The 27,467-nt window shown below is 40.0% G+C and overlaps 1 protein-coding gene across 1 annotated transcript; it reads right to left on the bottom strand.

The window, feature by feature from the left end:
* Window positions 1-2,055: 2,055 nt before the first annotated feature.
* LOC143555109 (D-amino-acid oxidase-like) lies at window positions 2,056-27,467 on the bottom strand. The gene is made up of 4 exons (XM_077044733.1): window positions 27,395-27,467; window positions 4,573-4,875; window positions 3,416-3,787; window positions 2,056-2,501 (listed from the first exon to the last, which is right to left on the bottom strand). The coding sequence occupies exons 1-4, from the start codon at window positions 27,465-27,467 to the stop codon at window positions 2,086-2,088; spliced, it is 1,164 nt and encodes a 387-aa protein (XP_076900848.1). The 3' UTR covers window positions 2,056-2,085.

The raw sequence follows: 27,467 nt of genomic DNA, 5'->3' as shown, positions 1-27,467 counted from the left end.
ATCTATGAATCCACATTTGACCCGGTCTCGTATATCACAGTTATTACTATACCAATCACCCATTAAAATAATTTAAATCCTTTTATACGTTACTGACTTAAGAGTTGAGATAGTTCTCAAGTCATTGAAGTGGATGTGACCTAGACAAGAAATTAATTACATTAAAAAATTATAAGAAAATAACAAAATTTGTTGAATTCATCACAAAATTTTACGTTTATAGCCCTTAAAACTTTTTCTTTGTTTCATGCTTATAATAAATAATATAACATATAAAGTCAATTAGGTACCATTAATCATTCTTAAAATAAAAAGCATTTAAATTAACTATGTTAGAAAAATATTCTAGAAGAACATGATGGATCTAGTGTTCGACCATGAGTCTTCTGTCTTAAATCTATTTCCTGGCCAACTTAACTTTACTTTCGAGCCTTAAATACTAATTTGAAGTTATTCTTTTAGTTTTATGTATTAGAAGCTGTTTATCTAATGAGACGAAAAGTAAATAAACATCTTACATATTCTTTAAAAATGTTTACATAAATGTTCTAAACAATAACTTTGCTAGCTGATTCTTTAATCTTTTGAAATTAAGTGTTAGTAACCATACGAACTAGTTATATAGTCACAAACATACTTATCAGTACCTTAGTAACCAACTAGACCAAATAAACCGAAACTTACATTATATAAATAACTTTTAAGATGTTATGATACGAAATTAATATTTATGCTAGAAGGGAATAATTCATTAAGTTTTCCTTTCATATTAGTGGCCTATAAAGCTATAAGTCTATAACTTATCAAATTATAAACTTATATTTAACTTGAACATGGTTTGTTTTATATTTTGTATACAAGAATCATGGTTGTCGTTAACCATGTGTTTGATGCTCGGGAAGACCAATAATTCCTAAAAATATACCCTTGGCCAGAGGATTAAAAGAAGCAGGAAGAATAGCTGTACGTTCTGCAGAAACGGTTGTACGAGTAGGGCATAGTGGAAGCTTTCACTCACTCCCACTAACTCAAAAGTCACCTTTACAAAAGACTTATGCAAATGATTACATTCCAAATCTTAAATTAGTCAAAAAGAAAAGCTACATCCCAGCTGTAACACCACGTGAGTACACATAATATTTTCCTTTCTTTTTAACGTAAAAACAAAATTATATAGTGTTTCTTTGAACTTTTTTAACTCTATATTCCTATTATGTTACATAAATAATAATAAGACTGAATTAAATACATATATTTAACAAGTGTATGCCACTAACAGGGAGATCACAACTGTTCTCCAATTCAAACTCGGATAAAATTTGTTGTATACAAATGATAAATTTTTCAAAGTCACCTGACAACCGATTACACCCATTTAGTTCAAAAACAGAGAAAAAGTTGTATTTCATCACACTGCCATCTTTGATATCTCTCTTCTACAACTACCATAACACGGCATCACATCACCCATCCCACTACCATAAAGCTTCATCTTTGGTATGCAAACAATATGCATAGCGAAACCTAGATGCGTCATCTATAAATGTGATTACATACTTTTTGTTTCCTGATGATGGAGTTTAATGGAAATCACATAGATGGGCTCATATTCATGACTATGGGCTTCTCCTCAAGCAGAATCATTCTAATGGGCTAATAGTGAGCTCAATTCTCAAAAATGATCCAATAAGGCGTTCATATACTCTGTCTATTAAAGTACCTATTCTCACGTCGAAGGCCAGTCACAACACCCATAGACTCCGTCTATTAAAGTACCTATTCTCACGTCGAAGGCTAGTCACAGGACCCGTATATCCGCCTATGGCGAGTCTCGCCAGGCGAGACCAACGATTGCCGTGATCATGCGATGGATAGTACACGCTAAAACAATTACAAGGTAATTAACACACTAGTGTGACCTTTATACATATGGTTAGTTTAACAAGAGATAAATTTTAATACAACACAACTCCACTAAACCAATCAAAAGGTTAACACATTGTTTCAACTGATCCAAATCATTGTATTTCTCAATGTAATTATATAATATAATGTGTAAAAATTATATAGTAAGTTACATTCATGTCACACAAGTAAAAATATAAAAATACACCAAAATAAAATAACTGCCACAACATATTTCCCAACAAAGCGAGCCGGACTAAACCGAGTAAGATCCACAATGGTGGAGCAACCATCCATGACAAGCTCGGCCATGGCAGCCCCCGTGGCAGGCCCGTTAAGTATCCCCCAACAACTGTGTCCTGTCGCCACATAACACCCTTTCATGCCCGGAACCTCACCGATCACAGGAACACTGTCATCGGGACAAGGCAAGAAGCACGCTTGTTCTGCTTTCACCCCACTTTCTTCCCCTAAGTGGCTTGACACCGTCCCAGCAACCCGTTTTAAAACCCTAATCGAGTCAGGGTTTGGTTCGATCTCCTCCGGGTTATCGGCAACCTCTTCTTGGGAAGACATTCCACATATGTACACTTCTCCTGTAAAACTTAAAACAATTTTACTCCCTTGTTGATATAGGAAACCAATACTTATTCTTCAATTTTTTTTGCATATTTGTTTCAAATTACAAATTTACATCATTTTATAAACATTTATAGTTAAAACTGAACATGGCCCATGTAACTAAACGTAACGTGTACGAGTTAAATGCAAAACTGACATGAGCCCGTTTAAACTATTCAAAAGCCCAAATTTAACCAGAGCCCGTTCAAAATACACAAAGCCCAAAATTAGCCCGAACCCGTTTAAACTACACAAAAGCCCAATAATAATATGAGACCGTTTAATCTACCCAAAAGCCCAAAATTAACTCGAGCCCGTTCAAACTACACAAAAGCCCAAAATTAGCCGGAACCCGTTTAAACTACACAAAAGCCCAATATTAATATGAGACCGTTTAATCTACCCAAAAGCCCAAAATTAACCCGAGCCCGTTCAAACTACACAAAGCGCCAAAATTAGCCGAACCCGTTTAAACTACACAAAAGCCCAACATTAATACGAGACCGTTTAAACTACACAAAAGCCCAAAATTAACCCGAGCCCGTTCAAACTACACTATAGACCAAAATTAATCCGAGCCTGTTCAAACAACACAATAGACCAAAATTAACCATAGCTCGTTCAAACTACACTATAGACCAAAATTAACCCGAGCTCATTCAAACTACACTATAGCCGAAAATTAACCCGAGCCCGTTCAAACTACACAAAAGCCCAAATTACCACGAGCCCATTCAAACTACACAAAAGCCCAAATTAACACGAGCCCATTCAAACTACGCAAACACACAAAATTAACACAAGCCCGTTCCAATTTAAGCTGAGACTTTTTACCTAAACCTTCTTTTAAAACAAAAATATAAAATTTATTATTGCAACAAAAACATACCAGTGGGCCGAGGATAAATTTCAGGGTCCATGGGCTGTCCATCATGGGCCGGGTAATAACTAAGAAACAAAGCATCAGCCGATATCGCATCCACATCTTTTGGTTCCAGAACAACACTATGGGCCTTAAGCCCATGAACTCGAACCAAAGATGACAACAACTTAAACTTACTAGTCCACGGCCCAAGAGCCAACACGGCCGCATCACCGTCAATCACACCGTCATCCACCACCACTGTTACCTTCCCTCCACCTGTATCCACCGTCTTAACTTTCCCGGTAACCACCTTTACCCCATAGTCCGCCACCGCCTTCTCCAACAACCTCCGAGTAAACAACTGCGGGTGAACTTGGGCCGTAGTGTTTGTCGTACCTAGGGATGAGCAACTTAACCGTCATAACTGTTAATCAAACTATAACCGCCATAATCGAACTAATTAAACCGATAACCGACATAACCGGTGGGTCGCTTTTAACATATTTTAAAAAACGGCAAATGCGGGTCGGTTTTCGTTAAGGATAATTTCAAAACCGCCATAACCAAACCGACCCATTTATTTAACGAACAATATGTTTGGGATTAACTTTCACCAAACATATTGTCGGGTTATACCATTTTGAGGTTTCCGGTTCAACGTTTGTTATCGAATTAACTTGAATTTCATTATAAAATTATACAATGCCGTTTTTTCTTAATGTTTGGTATTAAATAATCAGGGTTGTTCAAAAAGCTTGCGGTTCGAAGCACGGGCTCGCTCGAAAAAAACATGATTTTAAATAATGAGCTAAGTTGGCTCACTTTTGTAACCGAGAGAAAATCGATCCAAGCTTGGCTCGGGTCATGACTTGGCTCGTTGGCTCGATCTTAGGCTCGTTTACCTTCAAAATCGAGCTCAAGCCTAGTTGAGCTGACTCGTATAATTTCAAGCTCGAGCTCAAAAACCACCCCTGATCGACTCGTGAACAGTCATAGGCATTAATATTATGAATTATATATTTTTGTTAGATTATGTCATGTAGTTTTTTATAATATATGGTACAAACTTTTAAGCTCAATTAAAATGTTTTGGGTATAGTCTCGACATAACTTTCAAAATCGATTAACCAAAACCGTCCTAAATCAACTCATGTAGTCATGCACACCCTAGACATTCATACCAATAGTTTTTGGGCTTTTAACTGGGCCGTCTATCCAACCCGGAACCGTTGATTTTTTCCCTCTGCGTTGACTTTCTGACTCAGTAACTGAAAGGCTAAGCGTATTAACTGGACGGTAACCATACGATTCTTTACCGTTTAATTCTTCAGCGAGTGAACGGTGAAGATTAAAACTGGCACGTGCGAGTGAAGACACGGGCCCACCATCGCACCAATCCAAAGCTAAGAAGCCGCCGGCTTTGCCTGACGCGGCGCAGGCGATGAAGAGGTAGGTCCCAGCAGAGCCCAGTTGGACCCACAGGACTCACCTTGAAGAGGGACGTCTGCGCAGAAACCAACTGGATCCGCAGGACCCACCATGCTCAGAGACGTGACGTCCTTACGCGCAGTACGCAAGCTGTTCCCGCAGGAAATGCCTCCCAATGGTGAAGTACTCCGCCTGTTCCCACAGCTGCGGATACAAGCCATCAGGGAAGGCCACCCGCGCAGCAAGGCTACACGCACAAGGCACTTAGCTCTCAATAATTCAGTAGTCACTTGAAGGAATGAGCAAAGCCGGGAACAATCCCACACAAAGGCGGGAGGGGGAACTCCCGCCCAAATGAGCCAGTCCGTATGATACTGGAAGATCTTTTGTACTGTACCTGACGAGGTATGGGCAAAAGATCTGACCAGAGATACGACAGCCCACTGACAACAGTATGGCGAGCAGCATGCTCTTGTACTGTATGTCACTATTAGCCGCTACCTACTCACCAACTCCTGTCATACCACGTGCATAGCCTGCAGTTGGTGGAAAAGGAATAGTACACAGCAGGCCTGGTCACTGTCAGCCGCTGCCTACCCACCAACTACCAGCATGGCACGTGCGTAGGCCACAGTTGGTAGAACAGGAATACTATTCAACCGGCTATACCCTCTTGGAAACCTACCTTCGGCTATAAATACCCCAAATGGTATGATCATCTCATCTTATCTTGTATCTTACATCTTATACCTGATATCTGCTCTAGCAATCTCTTAATATACACTTACATTCAAGAGCAATCTAGTCTGATTCTCACGCCGGATGGTGGTCACAAGAAGGTACCCCCCCTTTTCAGTGACGAGCTCACGGTGTCTGTTTTGCAGGTTATCAGAAGAACCATCTTTGCCGGATCTAACCCCTCGTGGGAAACATCTATTTAACCCCCAGATTATCCGTAATCTGCCTGGGGTCAATTAGTGTTTCTACATTGGCGCCATCCGTGCATAAAAGCTAGAACTTCATTTCTTTTCAGTTTTTTCAAACTTCTGGAAAGATGGTTAAAGAAACTCCGGTAACCACAACCCCAGCTACAGAGGGGAATACCGGCGACTACACAGTTTTTACGAACACTACCCCGGTTACCCAAGCCGGGGCAAGTGCAGTAAATTTTACGAACACTACCCCACTTACCCAAGCTGGGGCAAGTGCAGTAAATAATCGCTCACTGGGATTCACCGATACCCAGTTAGAGAGACAACGAACGAGGCTCCCTCGCCAAACACTCGATGAAGTTAAAGCGTGGGCGGAAGCACGTCAAAAAGAATTCCAAGCCGAGTTGGATGAACGCTTACGTTCACTCCAACAGTCTGAGGAATTCGGAGAGTACTGGGACAATGATTCGGAGGAATCCGATAGTGACGCAAACCCTCGTCATAGGGCGAAAGGGAAGCGTAAGGAAACGGACTCCCAACCGAGAAGGCGTTTTGGAGAAACCTTCAAACCAAAAAACGCAGGTGGAAACCCACGTGACTTCTCCAAAACATTTACACCAACTGCTGCAAAGGCGGGAACGTCCAAATTTGCAAGGGATATTGCGGAAGCAATCGTCCCGAAAAGTGCCAAACAGATGTCCAACATCGGCACTTACGATGGTATATCTGATCCAGACGATCATTTGAACAGGTTCATAGCGGGGGCAACCGTCAGTAGTTGGACGGAACCTACGTGGTGTTACATGTTCCAAATGACGCTTGTTGGGGCAGCTAGAGCGTGGTTCGATCGTCTACCGGTCCACCACATCTACGATTGGGAAGACTTCCAGTAGAAATTTAGCCAACACTTCAGCCAACAAAGAAAGTATACCGAAGAGCAATGGACAATCCTCAAATGCATTCGAGAGGAAGATGAATCTTTGCCAGACTTCATCACTCGCTTCAACTCAAAGAAGCTAAGTCTGGGTAATATTAGCGAAGATCTTGTTCGCGCTGCTTTCATCCAGGGCGCGAACGACCCAGAGCTCATCCGCACCTTAACGGGTAAAGATGGCATGCCATCCACATGGGATGCCATCATGACAGCAGCTAAACGCTTTGCGGAAACGGATAAGCAACTGGGTAGAGATCTCCCCCAGAGCACAAACCTCTACACCCAGAAAACAAGAGAAGACAACGTCCTTACCGCCCGACTAAACAAAAAGCGGAAGCTAGGCATTTGGCAGTCAAGGGTAAACTTTGACACCTCATCCGGCTTGCAACATCGGTTAGGCGGAAGGGATAACGTACAGTCGAACCAGAACTCCAGATGGACGCCATTCACCGAAAGCGTCACCGAGATATTCGCCACTGAGGAGCTCCCATGGCCAAAGGCTCCAATAATCCGACATCGTCACAATGCTGATCAGAGCAAATACTGTGACTTTCACAGGACAAAAGGCCACAACACTGAAGAATGCACAGACGTAAAGGACATCGTCGAAGCATTTGTCAGAGATGGGACGCTCGCACACCTCGTGGCGTAACGAACGCTGAGCAGGCTGATGCGTGTAGAACCCCAGCTGGGGAAAACACGAATAAAATTGCAGCTTCAATGCCGGAGACTACATACTGCGTAAACAACGAGATCCCGAACCAGGTGCATATCGGCTCGATGGCACTCTCATCCCAACAACATGGAAGGGAGCTCAATTACACAGTTTGCATGTAGATCAATTCCAAATTTGTAAAGAAAAGGCCCAGAGCCACTTCTAATGGAAATGATTCTCCTTAGAACATCGACGCTGATGATTTTACATTTATACTTTTGAACTTTCCACACGGATATGCCAGTTTTCACCGCATAATTATGTGGAAAGTCGTTGCGTGGGGAAGGCGACAAAACCCGCATAAACCCAAAAAACGGCAAACCTTCACGCAGGTCAGTTAAAGGTAAAGTTCAGTCATCCCACTAAATGAAAGTGCCGGTCTATCCGCACGAATCATGATAGAGGAAACTGAACACTAACCTACTAACAACCGCGCGTCGAACGGTTAATTTATTCAACACTGATGCCGGTACTCACCGCATAATTACGTGGAAAGTCGTTGCGTGGGGAAGGCGGCAAAACCCGCATAAACCCAAAAAACGGTAAACCTTCACGCAGGTCAGTCATAGGTAAACTTTGGTCATCCCACTAAATGAAAGTGCCGGTCCTAACCGCACAAATCATGAGAGGAAACCGAACCTATTGACAACCGCGCGTCGAACGGTTAACCTATTCAAAATACTTTAGAAAATTTCTAACAGAAGGATGAGGAAAACCTCCACGCAGGTTAAATGTAGGTAAAGTTTAGCCATCCTACTAAGTGCAAGTGACGGTCTTACCCGCACAATCACGAACGAGGAAGCAAAACTTCAACCTATTATCTACCACGTTCAAAGGTTAACTTATTCTAAACACTTAGAAAATTTCAAAGGAAAAGATGAGGAAAACTTCCACGCAGGTCAGATATAGGTAAAGTTTAGCCATCCTACTAAGTGCAAGTGACGGTCTTATCCGCACAATCATGAAAGAGGACGCAAAACTTTAACTTATTATCTACCACGTTGAAAAGTTAAATTATCTAAGTACTAAAGAAATTGCTAAGTTAAATCAGAATATGCGTGAAATAAACAAGGCAAGGGATTGGCAAATAATCTTTATTCCATCGAAATTCAAATATTACAAAGATTGCTGGGTACATACCCGCATACAAAAGAAGCTATACAAAAATAAAAATCTACTCTAATGGTGGAAAGGGATCTTCAGGATCAAGCCTCAGGACCACTTCCACTTGGACCCGCACCATCAGTAGAGTGTGGCGGTTCAAGGAAAGCTTTAAGGATAGCTAGCCCATCATCAGCAGCGGCAACTTCGTTTACATTCTCCACCACCGGATGCGGGAAAGCGGCATACTGATTCACTGCTTGGTCATATACAGCTTCAGTATCCACATCAAATAAAGGGAAGTTGGAAGGCGGGATGCCTTTCTCAACGAACCCTAGACCAAGCAGGAAGCCGGTCTTTTCCCCATCCTCATGAGAAGCGTTGAGGGCTGCGCTCATAGCATCGTCATAAGACGTATCCGTGAAGACCCGATGCACAACCTACAAAAAGAAAAAATACAAGTATCAAAACCTTTTCTATTTACAAAGAAAAGCGTAAAGACATTATGAAGTTAAGCTTACCTGAGACAACGCTTCTCGAAGAAGCCATTCCTTGGCAACCAGAGCCTCTTGGAGGGCGGCTTGAGCTTGGTTACGGGCGCGTTCGGCTTCACTTTTATTGAGGTTGGCAAGCAACACTTCCTTTGCAGCAGCCTCTTCAACGCCCTTTAGCTTCCGCTCAGTGTGGTCAAGCACGCCCCTCTGGTCCAAGATCTCTTGGAGCTTCTTGGCGTCTTCCATCGCCAAGGCATCATGAGCCTGTTGGAGCGCCTCTAGTTTGGCTTTAAGTTCCTTATTCTCGAGGCGTAGAGGCTCAGCAACAGCTTCAGCCTTGGTGGCCCTCTCGGTTGCGTTCCGTGCGGTTTCCTTAGCCAGCCGAAGTTGTTCGTTAACAGCTTGGGCAGCCTTGGAACGGGCCTCGAGACGGGCCTGAACATCAACCTCAAGGGCCTTGAAGGCCTTCTCCTTCTCCGCAGCCACTGCGGTAAGCCTCTTGTTCTCCTCCCGGACAGCCCGCGCCTGAGCTACTTCTTGAATACAAGCTGCTTTTAACTTGTCGTTTTCACGACAAAGCAGCTCGACGCGCGGCTGCATCCGGGCCAGGATAATCCGAAGCTCATTGGTTAGCCTACCCTCCTGGTAGCTAGCCATTGCTTCCCCCAACGCACCACTGGGAGCTGCGTGACGAGCCCACTCCACGCACTCCACAGGCGTGCGAAGGGTTGTTCCTCGGCGGATGTTCCATCGTGGAACATACACTTCATTGGAATCCGACACTGCAAAAAACAAAAAGCAGTTAGGAAAAGATGATATATAAAAAAAAAAAGGCCAAAAGAACCCTACGCACCTGTAGGGTCGACAACAGGCCGATAGCCGCCAAACCCATCACCTGAACCCAAGGGAAATCTATCCAAGAGGTCAGGCAGATGGGAAGGGGGCAGAGGTTGGCGAGAAGCCCCAAGCATACCTGAAGGATCGGCCGTAGCTGCCGACGTCGGAGGAGGCATAGACGCTGCCGCGGTAGAAACCAACGGAGGTGAACTCACCGGAGGTGAACTCACAACCGTGGTCGCCGCTGCGGAGGTACCCGCAGGAATAGTCACCGCCGGCTCAGTGAAAGATTCAGTAAATATGGCACTGACAGCCGGCGGTGATGTCATCACAGTTGGAACAGTTGGCTCAACTGGGTGAGCAACTGAACCAACTGAAGCAGGCGCAGCCGCCTGGGTCATCGCCTCAGGTAGGCTGAACAAGCCTACCGTCATGGGTCCGGAGGTGCTCCTCCCCGCTCCACCCTGGAATGCGGTAGCATCCACGCCTGCACAAAGAAGATATATAAGTATAATGGCGGAAAGATATGAAGTTAAAAGTAAAGGAAGTTTGTACTTACGGGTTTTCTTGAGCCTAAAGGTGTGAACAGGCGGGGACGAACCCGATGGAGCCGGCCTCTTCACGCCGCTCACCGTCGTCATCCTGGGCTCTCCGGAGGTGACAGTCGTCGCAGACTCCGGAGCAGTGGTCTTATCACCACCAGGGTTCCCCGCCACCTCCTCGCTCTCGGTTTCTGAATCAGACCGAGGCACCGGATCGACAGTGGAGGCCACCTTCGCCTACCCCTTCCCGCCGGCAGCCTTCTTTTTCAGCACCAACGGAGGACCATCTGCGGATTCCTCATCAGAAGATGACAAAATTAAAGGAATTCCAGCAGAGGTTTCAGCATTGAGAGGTCGAGGGTTGAATAACGCCTTACCTGGCCGCGTGGCGCTCAGAATAGGGTGGCCTGGCGGGTAGACCTCCACAAACCGATCCCTCGTTTACTCCAAGATGGGCAACTCGTTCTCATCGAGAGCACGAGTACCCATCCGAGCGGGACCATCACTCTCCTGCGGCTGCAGGAGAGACTGCAAATCGTTTCCCTCTGAAAATAAACAGGAAAGAAGTTAGAAGAGATTCCAAATCAACAAAAAGAAATGAAGCATACCGTAAGGGACAGAGTTCAAACCGTATTCAAGGACGATCGGGATCTTTTGCGCCTCCGCATCCTTCCACACCCGGCTCATCCCGAGCATCACCATCCCGGACTCCGCAAAGCGGTAAACCGGAGATTGGACTCGGGAAATCTTTGAGAACCATTCCGCCTCCTGGTAGTTGGAGGCGTGAAGGCTGGGGAGTGCTTGCCCATTCTTGAACTTTATGGCAAGGGGGATGGCGCGAGCGGAGATATAAAAGAACTCCCGCTTCCATGAACGAAGACTGCGCTCAGTTGCGCAAATCTTCAAACCCTTGATCCGGGTTATCAGAGTATACCACCCCTGGATGCACCTCCAAGAGTAGAAGGTCATCAGGCGGTCGACGAAGTGCTCAACGCCCAGAATCCGGCACACCCACTCGAAGTGGCGAATCTTCGCGATCGCTATCGGGTGTACCTCGGTTAGGTGTACACCGTGCCTCTCCAGAACACGGTACACAAACTTCGTCAAGGGGAACCTAAGATTCCCATAGACAAAGAATGCGGCATATACCCCGATCTTGCCTCTGGGGGCATCATACACCGTCTGGTGAGGTTCAGGAAACTCAGGCTCGAAAGACTCGAGCATGAACTTCCTGACGATGTACTGATATAGATCGACAGGCAGAGCACACTGGCACTCGCCAGCAGTACTCTTGTAATCCTTGTCAGACGTGGATGACGGGTTCTCGGCGTACACCCCAGCCTCCTCGGCTGTAGCCTCAAGATCGTGAGCAGAAGACATCTTGCAGGTATGAAAGAAGAGAACGATTTCAAGAGAATGCTCGACTGAAAAGGTGAGTATTCGCCGGAAATCATTTTGAAGATGAAGAGAAAAGTGAAAGTGTGGTTACAAAGGACCCTCTCCCCCTTTATATACTAATCGCAATCAATGCGATGAATTTAATGCGGAAGAGAGAGAAATCGCAGGTGCAATGAAACTATGACACGTGGCAAAGAGCAAGCTGGCAACAGCTGTTGAAAGGACGCGTGCCATTAAATTCGCGGCCACGCGCCCGAAAAATCGCGCCCACGCGCCTGAAAAAGCGTCTGGAATGACCATGTACTGTCACGTCACCATAACTTCCTGCACGTCCTGACACAGTCAGAAGAAACCGTCGGACGACGTTTCAACAGTTTGGACTGTTCTTATCCTTTCACCAACTCTTCGAATTTCAAAATTTCAAAAAGATTCAAAAGTAAGCGGGAAAATACCCCTTACCTTGGCAACCAAGTAACTGTAAGACAGGTGCGAGTACAGTGTTAAGGCAAAACCCTTCACATACTTAGCACCTGCAGGGAATTGAAGCCAAGAATACCTCGGCGACCTAAGATTCCCATAGACAAAGAATGCGGCATATACCCCGATCTTGCCTCTGGGGGCATCATACACCGTCTGGTGAGGTTCAGGAAACTCAGGCTCGAAAGACTCGAGCATGAACTTCCTGACGATGTACTGATATAGATCGACAGGCAGAGCACACTGGCACTCGCCAGCAGTACTCTTGTAATCCTTGTCAGACGTGGATGACGGGTTCTCGGCGTACACCCCAGCCTCCTCGGCTGTAGCCTCAAGATCGTGAGCAGAAGACATCTTGCAGGTATGAAAGAAGAGAACGATTTCAAGAGAATGCTCGACTGAAAAGGTGAGTATTCGCCGGAAATCATTTTGAAGATGAAGAGAAAAGTGAAAGTGTGGTTACAAAGGACCCTCTCCCCCTTTATATACTAATCGCAATCAATGCGATGAATTTAATGCGGAAGAGAGAGAAATCGCAGGTGCAATGAAACTATGACACGTGGCAAAGAGCAAGCTGGCAACAGCTGTTGAAAGGACGCGTGCCATTAAATTCGCGGCCACGCGCCCGAAAAATCGCGCCCACGCGCCTGAAAAAGCGTCTGGAATGACCATGTACTGTCACGTCACCATAACTTCCTGCACGTCCTGACACAGTCAGAAGAAACCGTCGGACGACGTTTCAACAGTTTGGACTGTTCTTATCCTTTCACCAACTCTTCGAATTTCAAAATTTCAAAAAGATTCAAAAGTAAGCGGGAAAATACCCCTTACCTTGGCAACCAAGTAACTGTAAGACAGGTGCGAGTACAGTGTTAAGGCAAAACCCTTCACATACTTAGCACCTGCAGGGAATTGAAGCCAAGAATACCTCGGCGACCAAGTAACTATAAGACGGATGCGGGTACAGTGTTAAGGCAAAACCCTTCACATACTTAGCACCCGCAGGGAATTGACGACAGGAATACCTTGGAAGTAAAGTAACCGTAAGACGAGTGCGGGTACAGTGTCAAGGCAAAACCCTTCACATACCTAGCGCTCCGCAGGGAATTGAAACCAAGAAGGATCTTCTGGGCAATGCTTGCGGAAACGGGAATAACATCCCCGCATAGCGGGAACGTCGAGAACTACATTGTTTGAAGCTTCAAGATGGAATTGGTGGTTTTAACATAATTGATCACTATGTTCAAAACTACCAAAACCTCATGGAGAATCCACACAAGTGTGACTCAACGCTCCTGACTTGCGAGGAGGTTACAGACCTACCCGCATCATACCCAAAGATCAAGCAGGAAAGTCGGGAATTTCTGCAAGTGACATAAGGACTTCCGCGGGAAGAATCCCCATGGAAAACCTTAAAACTAAACCCTTTTCAAAAACCCTTTGATTAAGTCCAAAAGTTCACCTCACTTATTAAACACTCATGAGAAGAACATTGGACTGGGGGGACTTGAAGAGGTAGGTCCCAGCAGAGCCCAGTTGGACCCACAGGACTCACCTTGAAGAGGGACGTCTGCGCAGAAACCAACTGGATCCGCAGGACCCACCATGCTCAGAGACGTGACGTCCTTACGCGCAGTACGCAAGCTGTTCCCGCAGGAAATGCCTCCCAATGGTGAAGTACTCCGCCTGTTCCCACAGCTGCGGATACAAGCCATCAGGGAAGGCCACCCGCGCAGCAAGGCTACACGCACAAGGCACTTAGCTCTCAATAATTCAGTAGTCACCTGAAGGAATGAGCAAAGCCGGGAACAATCCCGCACAAAGGCGGGAGGGGGAATACTCCCGCCCAAATGAGCCAGTCCGTATGATACTGGAAGATCTTTTGTACTGTACCTGACGAGGTAGGGGCAAAAGATCTGACCAGAGATACGACAGCCCACTGACAACAGTATGGCGAGCAGCATGCTCTTGTACTGTATGTCACTATTAGCCGCTACCTACTCACCAACTCCTGTCATACCACATGCATAGCCTGCAGTTGGTGAAAAACGAATAGTACACAGCAGGCCTGGTCACTGTCAGCTGCTGCCTACCCACCAACTACCAGCATGGCACGTGCGTAGGCCACAGTTGGTAGAACAGGAATACTATTCAACCGGCTATACCCTCTTGGAAACCTATCTTCGGCTATAAATACCCCAAATGGTATGATCATCTCATCTTATCTTGTATCTTACATCTTATACCTGATATCTGCTCTAGCAATCTCTTAATATACACTTATATTCAAGAGCAATCTAGTCTGATACTCACGCCGGAGGGTGGTCACAAGGAGGTACCCCCCCTTCTCAGTGACGAGCTCACGGTGTCTGTTTTGCAGGTTATCAGAAGAGCCATCTTTGCCGGATCTAACCCCTCGTGGGAAACATCTATTTAACCCCCAGATTATCCGTAATCTGCCTGGGGTCAATTAGTGTTTCTTCAGATGACTGTTCGATTAATGTTACGGCGGCGCCTTTTTTGGATAGGAAGTAAGCCGTGCATACGATGACGCCGCCGCCGCAGACGAGTACTCGTTTGTTATTATTATTATTGTTAGGTGGGTTGGTTTGTTCCATTGAGGCTTGAATGGTGAATCTGGAAGGTGCGAAAGGTGGTGTGTTCCGACAACATTGTAGTGCACTGCAGTGGGTGTGAATCAAACGGTGATAAGACACGTGTCGGTGTTGAGTAAGTCAATAAACCCATTTTTTGTTTGGGCTGTACATACGACCCAAAATAGAATATTTTGCACTATGGGCTTTTTGTTATTTGTACTCAGGTTAGTCCAAATATATTATCCAAATATCTATTAACTATGAAATATGAACTATGAGGGTTAAAGGTGAAAAAAAAAAGACCCGAAACTGAAACTGGACCCAAAAATAACCTAGAACTGGGTTTTTTATACGTAGGTTTTTTTGTATCCGACCCTACACGTAATGTACGGAAAGGGTATGCATTTTAGTATCAAAATATGTACCTCGAATAGATCCAATTTATTCCCAGTAATACCCGAAAAAATGAACCGATTTCATACCTGTAACCAGGTTTTTCCAATACCGCATGGCAACACCGTCTCACACCATGTGGGTAGAGTGCATGGGTTCATTTCATGGCAAAGGTTTGCCATGAACTTGATTCAATGACAAATGTTGGAGAATTAATCTTTCTTAATAATTAAATTATTACACATATAGGTAAGTGCCACAAATAGTTTTGTAGTTTGTGGGTACTTAAGGATTAAAATGAGGTGGCAATATAGGCTGGAGAATTAAAATTTTGTAATAATTAATTTATTACACATGAGTAGGTGCCGCCAATAGTTTTGTAGTTTGTGGATACTTAAGGGTTAAAATGAGATGGCAATAAAAGATTGGACGGTTCAAGGGTAGTAAATGTGAGTGTCTCTTTCCCTCACAGTTTATATTAAATTTTTAGTTTATATTCAATAAAATTATATTGAACCATATTAATTACACTAAAACATCAACAATCTATAACTTACGTAGATGAGTTGGGCCCGGCTAAAATGAGCTACGTAAATAATATGATTACGTAAAAGTAACATTGGATTTATATTGGACCAGATGTTCGCATATAGAACATTTTCAAACTTTCCTTAATAACACAAGTTAATTGACGATAGGAACATTTTCCATTAATATAAATCTAGTTTTAACTTAAAGTCACTTATTTCCATCGACGTGTTGCTTTATTTATATGGTACTATTATCCATGTTTTTTTCTTTCTAAATTTACATTATCATATACGTAATATTTTAAACATTTTATAATCGTTAAATTTTTCTTGAGTTTCATCATACGAAACCTATTTTTATAAACAAAAATGGAACGTAAAGGATGACCATAGTGATATTCAAATCATATCATCTCGATTTTTTTTTCTTTTAGATAAATTTTTAATTGAAAGTTATCGTGTACTCGGAGAAAACTCACAGGATCTAACATGAGACTTTAAAGAAAGGTAAAACATTGGATCAAATTGAATATTGTTTTTTTGCCTCATATCAAAAAAATTTTCCCATCATAAAAAGAAGCAAGTTTCCAAAAATTATAAACAGATTAAAAAGTGTTACATTTTCTATATTTTCGGTAGCCAACTTCTGTTTTCCATCATAAGATTTTTCACTATTTTTTACACTTATTAGAAAACATATTAATAAATATTGATTTAATAGATTAAAAGTGGAGAGGTAAGGAACTATTCAAGAATAATGATTAGAAAGTTGGTAAGTTTCATAAAAAGTGAATTTAAAAGTGTATATCTACTAATATTATTTTTAAATTATTTGTGTTAGATCTAATACCAGTTACTAGGGTGTTTACGGTTTGTTTCAATCACTTTCTACAAAACTGTATGGCCAATCCGCTAGCTATGATTTTGATTTTGAGAAACGACTAACCAAATAGTTTGATCCGTTCAATTGGCTTATTTTGACAGCTTGACAGTTTCAATCCCTTTAAAATCGTTAGTTTTTTTTTTATAAAATCCAATCGTTTAGTTATTGAGCCGATTACAACTACTTTTTCAACAGCGGCAGTTTGAGTTCGGCCACAATTAGACAACCGTCCATAAAAACTGAAAGCCCATCATTAAAAACAAATGGGTCCATAGGACGGCCATAGGTAGAGGCCCACTTCTACCCAAACCTACCCTTGTTCTTGTTGGCTTGCACTAGAACGACTCCTTTTATTTTTTGTTATTATTGTTCTATGCATATGTGGTAACTTTATATATAATTACTTTTGTCTTTCCCTTTATAATGCTACTTCAAATATATTTACAAATTATCTCTGTGTCTACATTTAGGGGTGTTTGGGACTGGTTCTTGAAATTGTTTATGGCTTTTTGGAGAGACAAAATGTCCAAAATACCCCACCAAAAGCACCTAAATTTTAGATGCTTTTGATGGGACATTTTGGACATATTACATCTCCAAAAATCCATAAACAATTTCAAGAAGCAATCTCAAACATGCTCTTAACCTCTTTATTTTTTTCTTTCCTTTTATATACTAAATTCAAATATATTTACAAATTAGGAATCAAAAATACATAAAATACATCAAACTAAATACATTGTCCATAATAATGGGCTTATAACCTATGCGTTATAAGCTTGTGTCTCATTAATTTTTAAAAGGTGATTAAGTCAGGTGTTGATGGCCTCCCCATATCTGCAATCTTGCAGGGTGAGTATACTTGACGGTCATGGTGTGTACATCTTCGTGGTTTATGAATGTGAAAATTTTCTTGACAATGAAGATCACAATATTAGAAAATGTATACGGTTTCATTATAGAAGATTACTTGTGCATCCTGGGTGGAACTAGGTTTTGAGTTCGGGGCGACCGCCCACTTTAAAAAAATAATAAAAATTATGGTGTTATCAGTATGTAAAAATTTCGATCACTCCCCACCCTCTAAAAAAATGATGTTAAACCCCTCATATAGTCACATGAAATAATTTTTGGGTTCGTCACTACTTGTTAATTGTGCAACATCACTGGTGTAATTTCAAAACCAATAGCGTTTCCTCTTATCATTCACATCATTCGATCCCTCTCTTTAAGCTAATGTATTAAAGAACACTTTATAACTTTTGGTTGATAAAACACACTTCATATCATATTCTATAACTTTAATATTGGGAATGAAATGAAAGTCGATTAAGACATACACTTGAAATGAATAATTGTGATAAATGTTATTGATTAATATTATATAATGTAGAATATCTTGGGTGTAGCACAGAAGATGATGACACAAAACCTAACCAAAGACCAGAAAGGAAGGGTGAGTTATGAAAAGGGCTCCACCACTTTTGACAAACCTCCCTATATGGCTCCTTAGCCGTGGACTGGGGTTTTTGACTTTTCTTCCTTTCATTTTCTTTCAATTATTATTTCTTAATCAATCATTCAATTTAATTGTAGGCAACCGTCCGGAATTTAGTCTAGTGGTAAAATGTTTGTCCTCTCTAAATGAAGACGTGTGTTCAATTTCTACTTGAACCGGTTTGAATTATATATGAGTGAAAGGGCGAATCAAAGCTTTAACCCAGGTTCAAACCCCAGGTTTACAAATTTCATCCGATCGTCGTGCATCAAGGGGTATGGTCTCGTCATGTTTTCAAAGGACATAACAAAAATCCAAGGATTTGCACACAAACACCGAACAGTGACGGGTTCATGATTTTTTTCGTCTTATCATGTTTTAGTCATCAAATGTCCAAACAATTCTTTCCAAGTCGGGTCACCAAAATCTATTAGTAACATATATCTCACGATCGACAAATAAAATCAAAGGTAATCACACAGTGACTATGAAACCTTACAATATATACTCACATGAAATTATAACATGTAAGACAACATTAGCGCCAACATATGTAAAATCTCACTACGGAGATTCGATGTTCAAAAAAGTTGGTAAGCACATACAAAAGTTTAATCAAATTTGGGTGAAAATTATATTTTTGGTGCATATATGGACGTTTAAACAACTTGAAAAGAGGAAAATATGATTTGACAAGCAAACGTATAAAATTCAATTAAATTTGAGTCAATTAAATTTGAGCTTAGAAATATAATCTTGGTACGTAAATTAATATTTAATCAACTTGAGATTGGCTTCGCATTCAAGAAGCATATTTGTTTTAGAAAACAAAATGAAGACAAAGCTTAAGACAATAGCCTTCAATAGATCTGCCAATAAGTAAAAAAAGTCATGTGATTTAGTATGTACATAATTTATGATGTGTTCACAAGTAGTGATGGAATGTAGGTTTGAAAACTTGTAGGCCATGGATAACTTATTAAGTCATGTTAGACACTTATAAAATAAACTATTTTTATAATAACATACAAAACAAGAAGTAATATGTATAAAGGTTTTTAAAAAATAAAAACGTATCAAAAACCTTCGTTATACAAGGGATGGACCCTCACAACATTTTACACTCACAAAACATAATCAAGTGTTATTAACTTATTAGGAAACTAATTACAAATTCTGTATTAAACTTGCAACTTACGATCATAATCATATGTTCATATATGCCATGAATTCATTGTTTGTCAGATTCCATCAAATGATGACATTTGCTTTACTACATACGAAATTTATAATCTTAATCTCATGCTTCTTTTTCTAATAATGTACATAGTTGATAGTTTTATAATTCAAAACCAAATGACTTTAGTTTCTTGTAGAAATTATGGCCACCGAGTATGTGTCATGTGGCCCCAGTCCAATATAGGGCATGGATAACACTTGAATAACGGTTTATGTGGGATTAGATAAACTAATAATAACAATAATTAAAGTTGATTAATGTTCAACAGCTGTATTAACACTTATAATATATTTAATGAAGATTAATATATTTAATGAAGATTTAGATATGACAAATCAAGAGTCCCTTTTGGTTTTCTTTGTGAAGATAAATGACTACTGTTTTTTAGAATGACAGATAAATGACTACTTAACTCGTTAGAGTATTTAGATTATCTATTTTAAATAAATTAAGAAATCAATAAATACATTTCCATGGAAATATTTGAATCCAAATCTATGAACACGAGGTATGTAGATGTGGTTAACGCTGGTGTGGAAACTGTCACGTATATGTCACCTCATTAATTTCCACATCACTTCACAAATACCCAGACTAGAGGAACATTGTTTTACTTTTCAAACAACATGAAAAGTGTCATGTTTTGTTATGAAAACTTTAGTTCAACTAGTTGTTATGGAATTTTGAAAGGCTTATCACCCACATACAAGCCAACTTTACCCTAATTTCGAAAGACTTATAACCGGCGGCATACACTTGTTGGAAACAAACCGGGACCCAAAGAGGATCCCGAAAAATTCTACAATTTGTGCCTGGTGAATAATGTTTTAAAATAGAACACAAAACATTTTAAATTTTAATAATTATATAAACAAGTAAATGTAATATTATTAAAAATAAATATGATTAGTTTGTAATTTCAAAATGATTAACAGGCAAACTATTGACCCCTTTACCTGAAAAAAAAACTTTGGAAGTGCTTATGGACATAGGTCTCTTGCTTACTTGCCTAACAAGTAACTCTTTTCTTGATGTTGACCTCTTAATCTACATAGCCAACTACTACTCAATCAACACAATATCATGTTAAAAATTTCAAATATGGGACTCTCTCTATAAATAGAAGAATGATCTTACAAGCAATTTACATGTGTACATATTGTTCATTTGGAGAGCAATCAGCAATCAGCAATCAAATAATGATTTGAATCAGACAAAGTTTATTAGATTAGTATAATCAAAATGGTACGTATTACATTACATCCAATTTCAAACTTGTTTGTTAAAGAAAATTTTAAAGTAAACAAAAAGATATAAGTAATGACTGAAAATATGAACAATGGTTGATCGAAAAATGATTAGAAAACGCTCGAGTCGGTTTGTGACTGATCAGGTCGGTTTGTAAACAAGCCACGCATGAGCAAGCCCTCAATTCATCTCTTGAATAATCCTATGTATAATGCTCTATCTTTTAGTAGCCACACCGAGCACTACTCTCAAGGACGACCCTGGTTAGATACATGTTTTAGACTTTTAGTTGCCTAAAGGTTGTCAATTAAACGGACGAAAACACCACTCACGCTAAAGTTTATGTATCATGCATGTGTAAGCAAATAACTGAATTAACTCACTTTACTGAATTGCTTGATTAATAGACGGTTTGTTTAAGCAATAGCCGAATTAACTGACTTAACAGAATTGCATGATAAACACATGGTTAAGCAATAATCGATTAACTGAAAATTGATTATCGGTTTTAGTTCTAGCATGTCATATCTGAATTAAGTGAACCTAACCAAATGCCATTAGTTTAAAATATAATCTTAGACTAGGATGCTCTTGATGGTGTTACAATCACACTGATTACTTTACACATCTATAAATTGAAGACGTGATATTAGTCGTCCATACTGGTTTTGACGTTTTAGACATGACTCACTCAAGAACACATTCATTGAGTGAATTCATCATTGTGAGAAAACCCTCTTAAGTCAGGTTTTAAACTTAACACCTTAAACTTCTCAAATCTTAAACCATCACCTGATGCCATTGAACAAAAGCCCAGTTGTGATTGAATCAGTTAACAGTATTTCTCGAGTTCCATCCTGAAACCACATTTTCCTACCTTTTCAAGTTGCTATCAAACCAGTGACTCATTATTTTGGATCTTTTTGTAAGAAAAGAGCATTGTCCAAATTCATTATACAAAAAAATAATAAAAAAAGAAATTTGTTAACTAATCCACAATTGAATCAAAACCAAAGCAACAACCCAACAACACAGGGTAAATCAACGTAAAAGGAGATCTTCACGTATGTGATCATAAGTAACGTTGGGTAGCCTAAGCCAACCATCTCATGTTTCAAGGAAAACCCGTCATCCGAAGGCCCAATGTAGTAAACCTCGTAGTGATAAGATTTGAATTTGAGATCCTACGGTCTTCGGCACAAATTTTTTTTCTTCTCTTTCATTGTTAATTGAGTTAAAGCTCACTAGTGTATGCACATCTCTTAAGCATGAACTTTTAAACTTAGATAATAGTACTCCAATATTTATGATCCCTCAACTTTAGGTTGGCTTACATTATAAAGCGTACTCTTTTTGATTATACGAATTGCATTTGTTACTTTAAAAAATTGAATACATGGTGGTAATTGGTTTATTTCCAACATTCTTATATAAAATTCATTAATGAAAATAAATTGTATTCGTAATAAAACATTTTTTGGTATCTAAAAGTTGTGAACTATACCAAGTGTCGTTAGCGCACTTGTCTTTGACGAGTCAACTGATACCGATTAAACAACATAGGTACAAGTGTTGGTATTTTCAGGATGATATTGGTATTCGTTCATATGGTTTTCAATAGGGGTAAATATAAACCGAGTAAGGCCCACGAGACCCATAAGATCCTCAAGACCTATACCAATCAGACCTATTTATACTACAACATGATCAGTTCCCAGATCATAAGAATACATTAATCGGGTTTGGCTCGGGTAAGACCTGTTTGCTCCTTATATGCCCACGTAAAGCCATCGTTTAGAACATAGTCATTGATGTTAGTACTATCGGAACCCAACGGCACTTGTTTTTGTGAATCTTGATCTATTTGAATCTTCGGTGCAACGTGTGGGTATGTATATTTACCAATTTTAATTTGAATTATTAAAAAAGGATAAATATGGTTTGTACTTTGGACTTGCCTAGTCCATCCATATCCATTAAAGTAAGCATCATAACAATAACAACGATATTATTATTATTATTATTATTATTATTATTATTATTATTATTTGTAGTAGCATAATAATAATATTAATAAAATATATAAAGAGGACAAAAGGTTAAATGCGTTATAGCTGGCTGTGGGGTCCACAAGGATGGTGACGTGTCAGTGTAAATGATGTTTTGAAAGCAGACACCAACAGATTTAAGGATAACTACAAAATATACAACGGAGGGTGGGAGTAGGAGGGCCATTATCTGCTGCCACGTAAGTCATCCAAGTAAACGACAAAATTGCATGACCTTAATTTCAACTAACTGCCTACATGGCGCTAAAATTCGGGAAACTCTATGTTGTTGTCCACGTGGCTACTCTACGACGCGATATTATTATGTTGTTGCTTCCTCGTGCCTTTGTATTTCCCCTGTCTTTTTCATTTATTATTTATTAAAATTAAAATTTAAATTTAAATTATTTAATTTAATATGCGCCGGTCATTCGGCTTCTTTTGGTGCTCAATTATTTAGTTATTTCGCACGTTTTATATTAAACTACAACCATTTGTACTCAATAATTCCAAAGGACTCTTAATATAATCTTGTTAAACACATATTTGTTTAAACGTTATAGAGATTTTCCTGTACGAGTTTAATTCTTAATTTTACAAAAGCAGTTATTTTAATACATATTTAATTTAATCAATCATCATAAAAGTTTTTTAAAGGGATAAAATGTGTTCACGTCTATATGTACGCCTATATGTTTGAGTAAAGAAATGTTATTTGAGTTTATAAATCACGTGTAAGGACGTTCGGTAAAATCTTTACTTATGGGTTAATTTCACCTCAAAGCAGGTTCATAAGGGTGTAAAATTTGGTTACAATGAATTGTAAAATGTTGAAAAATAATTAAAATGGGAAAAAGAACTTACGGGATCGGTGAATTCATTGAAATCCCAAAATCAAGGAGCACAATTAAAGCCATTACAACCAATTGACAGCTTTATTATCCTAATATATTTTCCTAATTTAAATCTTGTAATTTATTATAAATATGTTTTCCTTGTCATTGTAAAGATTTATTCACAAATATATCAAATACATTCACAAGCATCGAGCTCTTTGATTTCCAACATGGTATCAGAGCGGTGAAACGATTCATTTAGCTCATAGTATTCCCGATCTCAAATCAAGACTGTCATGTCTGGGGATAGCAGTCCGAACGAACTCGCAATTCAACTTGCGAACCTTCTTCAAACCAATCTAAATACTCAGAATCAAATCCCAAAACAAACCCTTTCCGATAGCTTGAAGATCAGTCTCAAGCTAAACAACCATAATTACGCCTTATGGGCTCGAATGATTCGAGTCGCCATAGGGGGGAATCCAAAACCCTATTAAGTCACCTGTCAGGAAACCCTACACCACCAAACCCATCAGATGAAAATACGAGCAGTGGGAACATGACGATCTCGTCGTGTTCTCGTGGCTCATACAGAACATCGAACCTGCTCTAGCCGCCAACCTCACCGAGTTTCCCAAATCAAAAACACCGTGAGACGCCTTGGTGGTTACGTACAGTAGCAGAAAAGATAAATTACAAACCTTTAACTTACACGTCAAAGCAAACGAGTTGAAACAGAGCGGTTCGTCTCTTGAAGAGTTCTGGATAACGTTACAGGGCATATGGGGAGATATTGATCGACGGGATCCAAATCCCATGACTTGTACCGTAGAAATAGCAACGTACAATAAAATTAGGTCAGAACAAAAACTGTTCCAATTTCTAAACTCTCTTGACCGACAGTTTGATCCAATAAAAAGGGAAATTCTCCGGTGTGACCCACTTCCCTCTGTTGAGGAGGCCTACGCGGCAGTCAGGAAGGAATTGGCTCACCAAGGAATTCTTGGAACCACCTTTGAAAATCCACAATCTGGTGTGACGGCTGGACTCGTTGCCAGCGGAACAATTGAGACCGATGGTCTAGGGTTGATTACAAAGGGGCAACGCCGGTCAGACCTCACTGGAATATCATCGTCATCCAAAATTGATAAATCAAAATTAAAGTGCACTCATTGCGGGATGTCCATGTCACACCCTCAAAATCCGCTAACGGAGTTTTACCATCAGAGGGTGTGAACTAACAGGATCGGAATCATTAGTTATAATCAAACCATAAGTAAAGTTTTCAAAACCACGAAAACATTTAAGTGTAAATAAGTGCGGAAGCGTAAAATCATAAACCAAGTGTTGCGTCACGCAGGACGACTTAAAACCCAATTAATAACAGTTTAAAAACAAGTTTGCAAAAACGATAGAGTTCAGTGTAATGCATGTTCCTATACCGCGCGCCCGCCTCGGCTACCTGAGAACAACATACTAAAAGTGTCAACACAGAGTTGGTGAGTTCACAAGTTTATATAAATAAAGCGTTTGCGTTTGCGTTTACGTTTTGCGTTTGCGTTACCAGATAATGTTAAATCAATTATATATCTATAGGTAGCTAGCCTATAAAACAAGTATTACTAAGTGTTCGACACCGAAGCTGACTGTTTATCAATTGCCTTGCCACCATGTCTATCCAGACCATGGAAAATGTGTTAGCCAAGATTACACCCGCTCGACCTCCAGTCGAGTTTAGCGTTGGGTGGGGTTTGTCAAACCCAGTAGTACTACTCAACAATGACTCGCTATTATACATTTACTAAACGGTTCGATGTTATAAAGGACTTTAGTTGTTTCGTTTGCCACTTAGCCTTTACAAGTGATATATAACTAAATAACAAAATCTAAAGCGTTTTGGAGTATGTATTCTCCCCCAAGTAAAAGCGTTTAAAAGAGTAAAAGGGGAACGTAAAACTCACTGTTTGCGAAGAATTCAAAAACAAGTCAACCAAGAGATGCGCGTCACAGAAAATCCTCACTAGCGTTCTAAAACAAGAATGAGATTTTTTAAGTGTTGGAACTATTATTGAGTCTCTAGACTCGGCACATTATACCTATGCATAAGATACGTTTCGTGTTTCGTTTGTGAATTGTGTGTGACTCAACAAACACATTGGTGATACGTTACATGTATGAACAACTATTTACGTGTCAAGTATTAATATCGTACATTACTAGCAATCATTCCCCACAAGGGCAATTTAGTCAAAAACATAGCAATTATCTAGCAACAAGCACGTTTCATGTATTTTCATATAGTTCAGCAGCTAGTTCTATCAAGACAGATTTCTACTTGAAAGATTACTCTATTCAACCGATCATAACATATAAATTAATTCACAAAAAATTGTCACAAAAGCACACATGAGTTAGGTTTCCAGAACTATTTTTATTGTATTTTTATTCCACATAGATTTCTCACAATGATCAAAAAATTACAGTAAACTCACAGAAGACAAAATCATGCGCAGCAGAATGTTATTTGTTATTCCCGTTAAATGAAAAATCCAATTAATGCAAGACCAATTGGGTTAGGTTCTTAACTCAACATGTTAACTTCCAGAAGTAGAACCAACCCATTTGGTCTTGTAGTTTATGAGATATGATAATTACAAAACAGCCTAACAACAGGTCTCACAATTCAGACTTCCACTTCAGTTTTGTAAAATAATAAAATTTAACTTTTACCCGTCAAAAAATTACAAACTTGGACTTTATAGAAACTAGACTCAACCTAGTACACTGTAGTGTTAACAAGCTCGACCAATTACCACATTAACATTCAGTTACAGTTGTCTAAACATAACTTACAATCTGTCCAGTACCAGTTTTGACCTTTGATCACATTTAAATCGTTTGAGCAATCAAAACACCTCCAAATCAGGCGTGATTGGGTTTTCTGAAAACTAGACTCAGAGCACTACCTTTTAGACTCATAAATAATCCAGTTTGGTTTTATATTTAACAAGTTACATCTCGTTCAAGTTTAACTATCACTGCTGTCAAAAATCAGCAAGCACACACAATCGTCTAGCATGCATCCTAAGCATACGACATATCTCCAAACATGCAATAAACATAATTATCCATAAAAATCAGTAGTAAACCCTCTAGGGTTTACGAACAATCGATGCTCTAGCAATCTTTCACCGTTCAATATCACACATGATCATTTAAAACAATAACCAAAGCATAATTAAGCATCATCTAATTCATACAAAGCATAAGAACACTTAACACATGATTTACAAAATTTGTTTATACCTTAAAAACGCAGAAACGAGCAAGAGGAAGGTGAGAGATGCCTAGAAACAAGTGCGGGATGCTCCGATTTTGAAAAACAAGGCCAAAACGAAGGTGATATGGTGGTGGTGATGGCTGCCGTCGCAAGAGAGGGGTGAGGGGGGGGGGGCGATCGGGTTTGAGGAGGGAGGGAGGAGGTTACGGTTTTTAATATTATTAATAATAATATGTTACACAAAGGCCCCTCAACTTTTAATTATTACTTTTCTAGCATAAAGTAACTTGTTTGCATCTTGAGTTAATGTTCTATACAATATTATCAAATAGCACATAAGCTTACCACATAATTATCAAATAATTATTGTTTGGATGTTTTTCGTTTATTCACCAATGGTTTGCGTCAACTCGTTTGCGTTTCGGTGCAATCCCGAAAGACTACATATGTAGTGATTGTCAAGCGTCATTTAAACCCTAGTTTAAATGTAATGAGATGTGCGTTATAGATCAAGTGATCTTAAGTTTGAATTGACGGAGTTTGGATTAACAGAGTTAACCTGAAATTGACGAGTGTCACAGTCCAAGCACACCAAAAACCAGTGCTTCAAACTGGTCGGTTATCCCGAGTGGTGGAATGACGGCCACAAAAAATCGAATACGCAT

This window comes from Bidens hawaiensis, unplaced genomic scaffold (genome assembly GCF_021521415.1).
Source record: "Bidens hawaiensis isolate Kalapana, Puna unplaced genomic scaffold, B.hawaiensis_p1.1 tig00017971_1, whole genome shotgun sequence".
Lineage (NCBI taxonomy): Eukaryota > Viridiplantae > Streptophyta > Magnoliopsida > Asterales > Asteraceae > Bidens > Bidens hawaiensis.
Note: the sequence above shows the minus strand (reverse complement) of the source record. Positions and strands in the feature narration are given on the sequence as shown.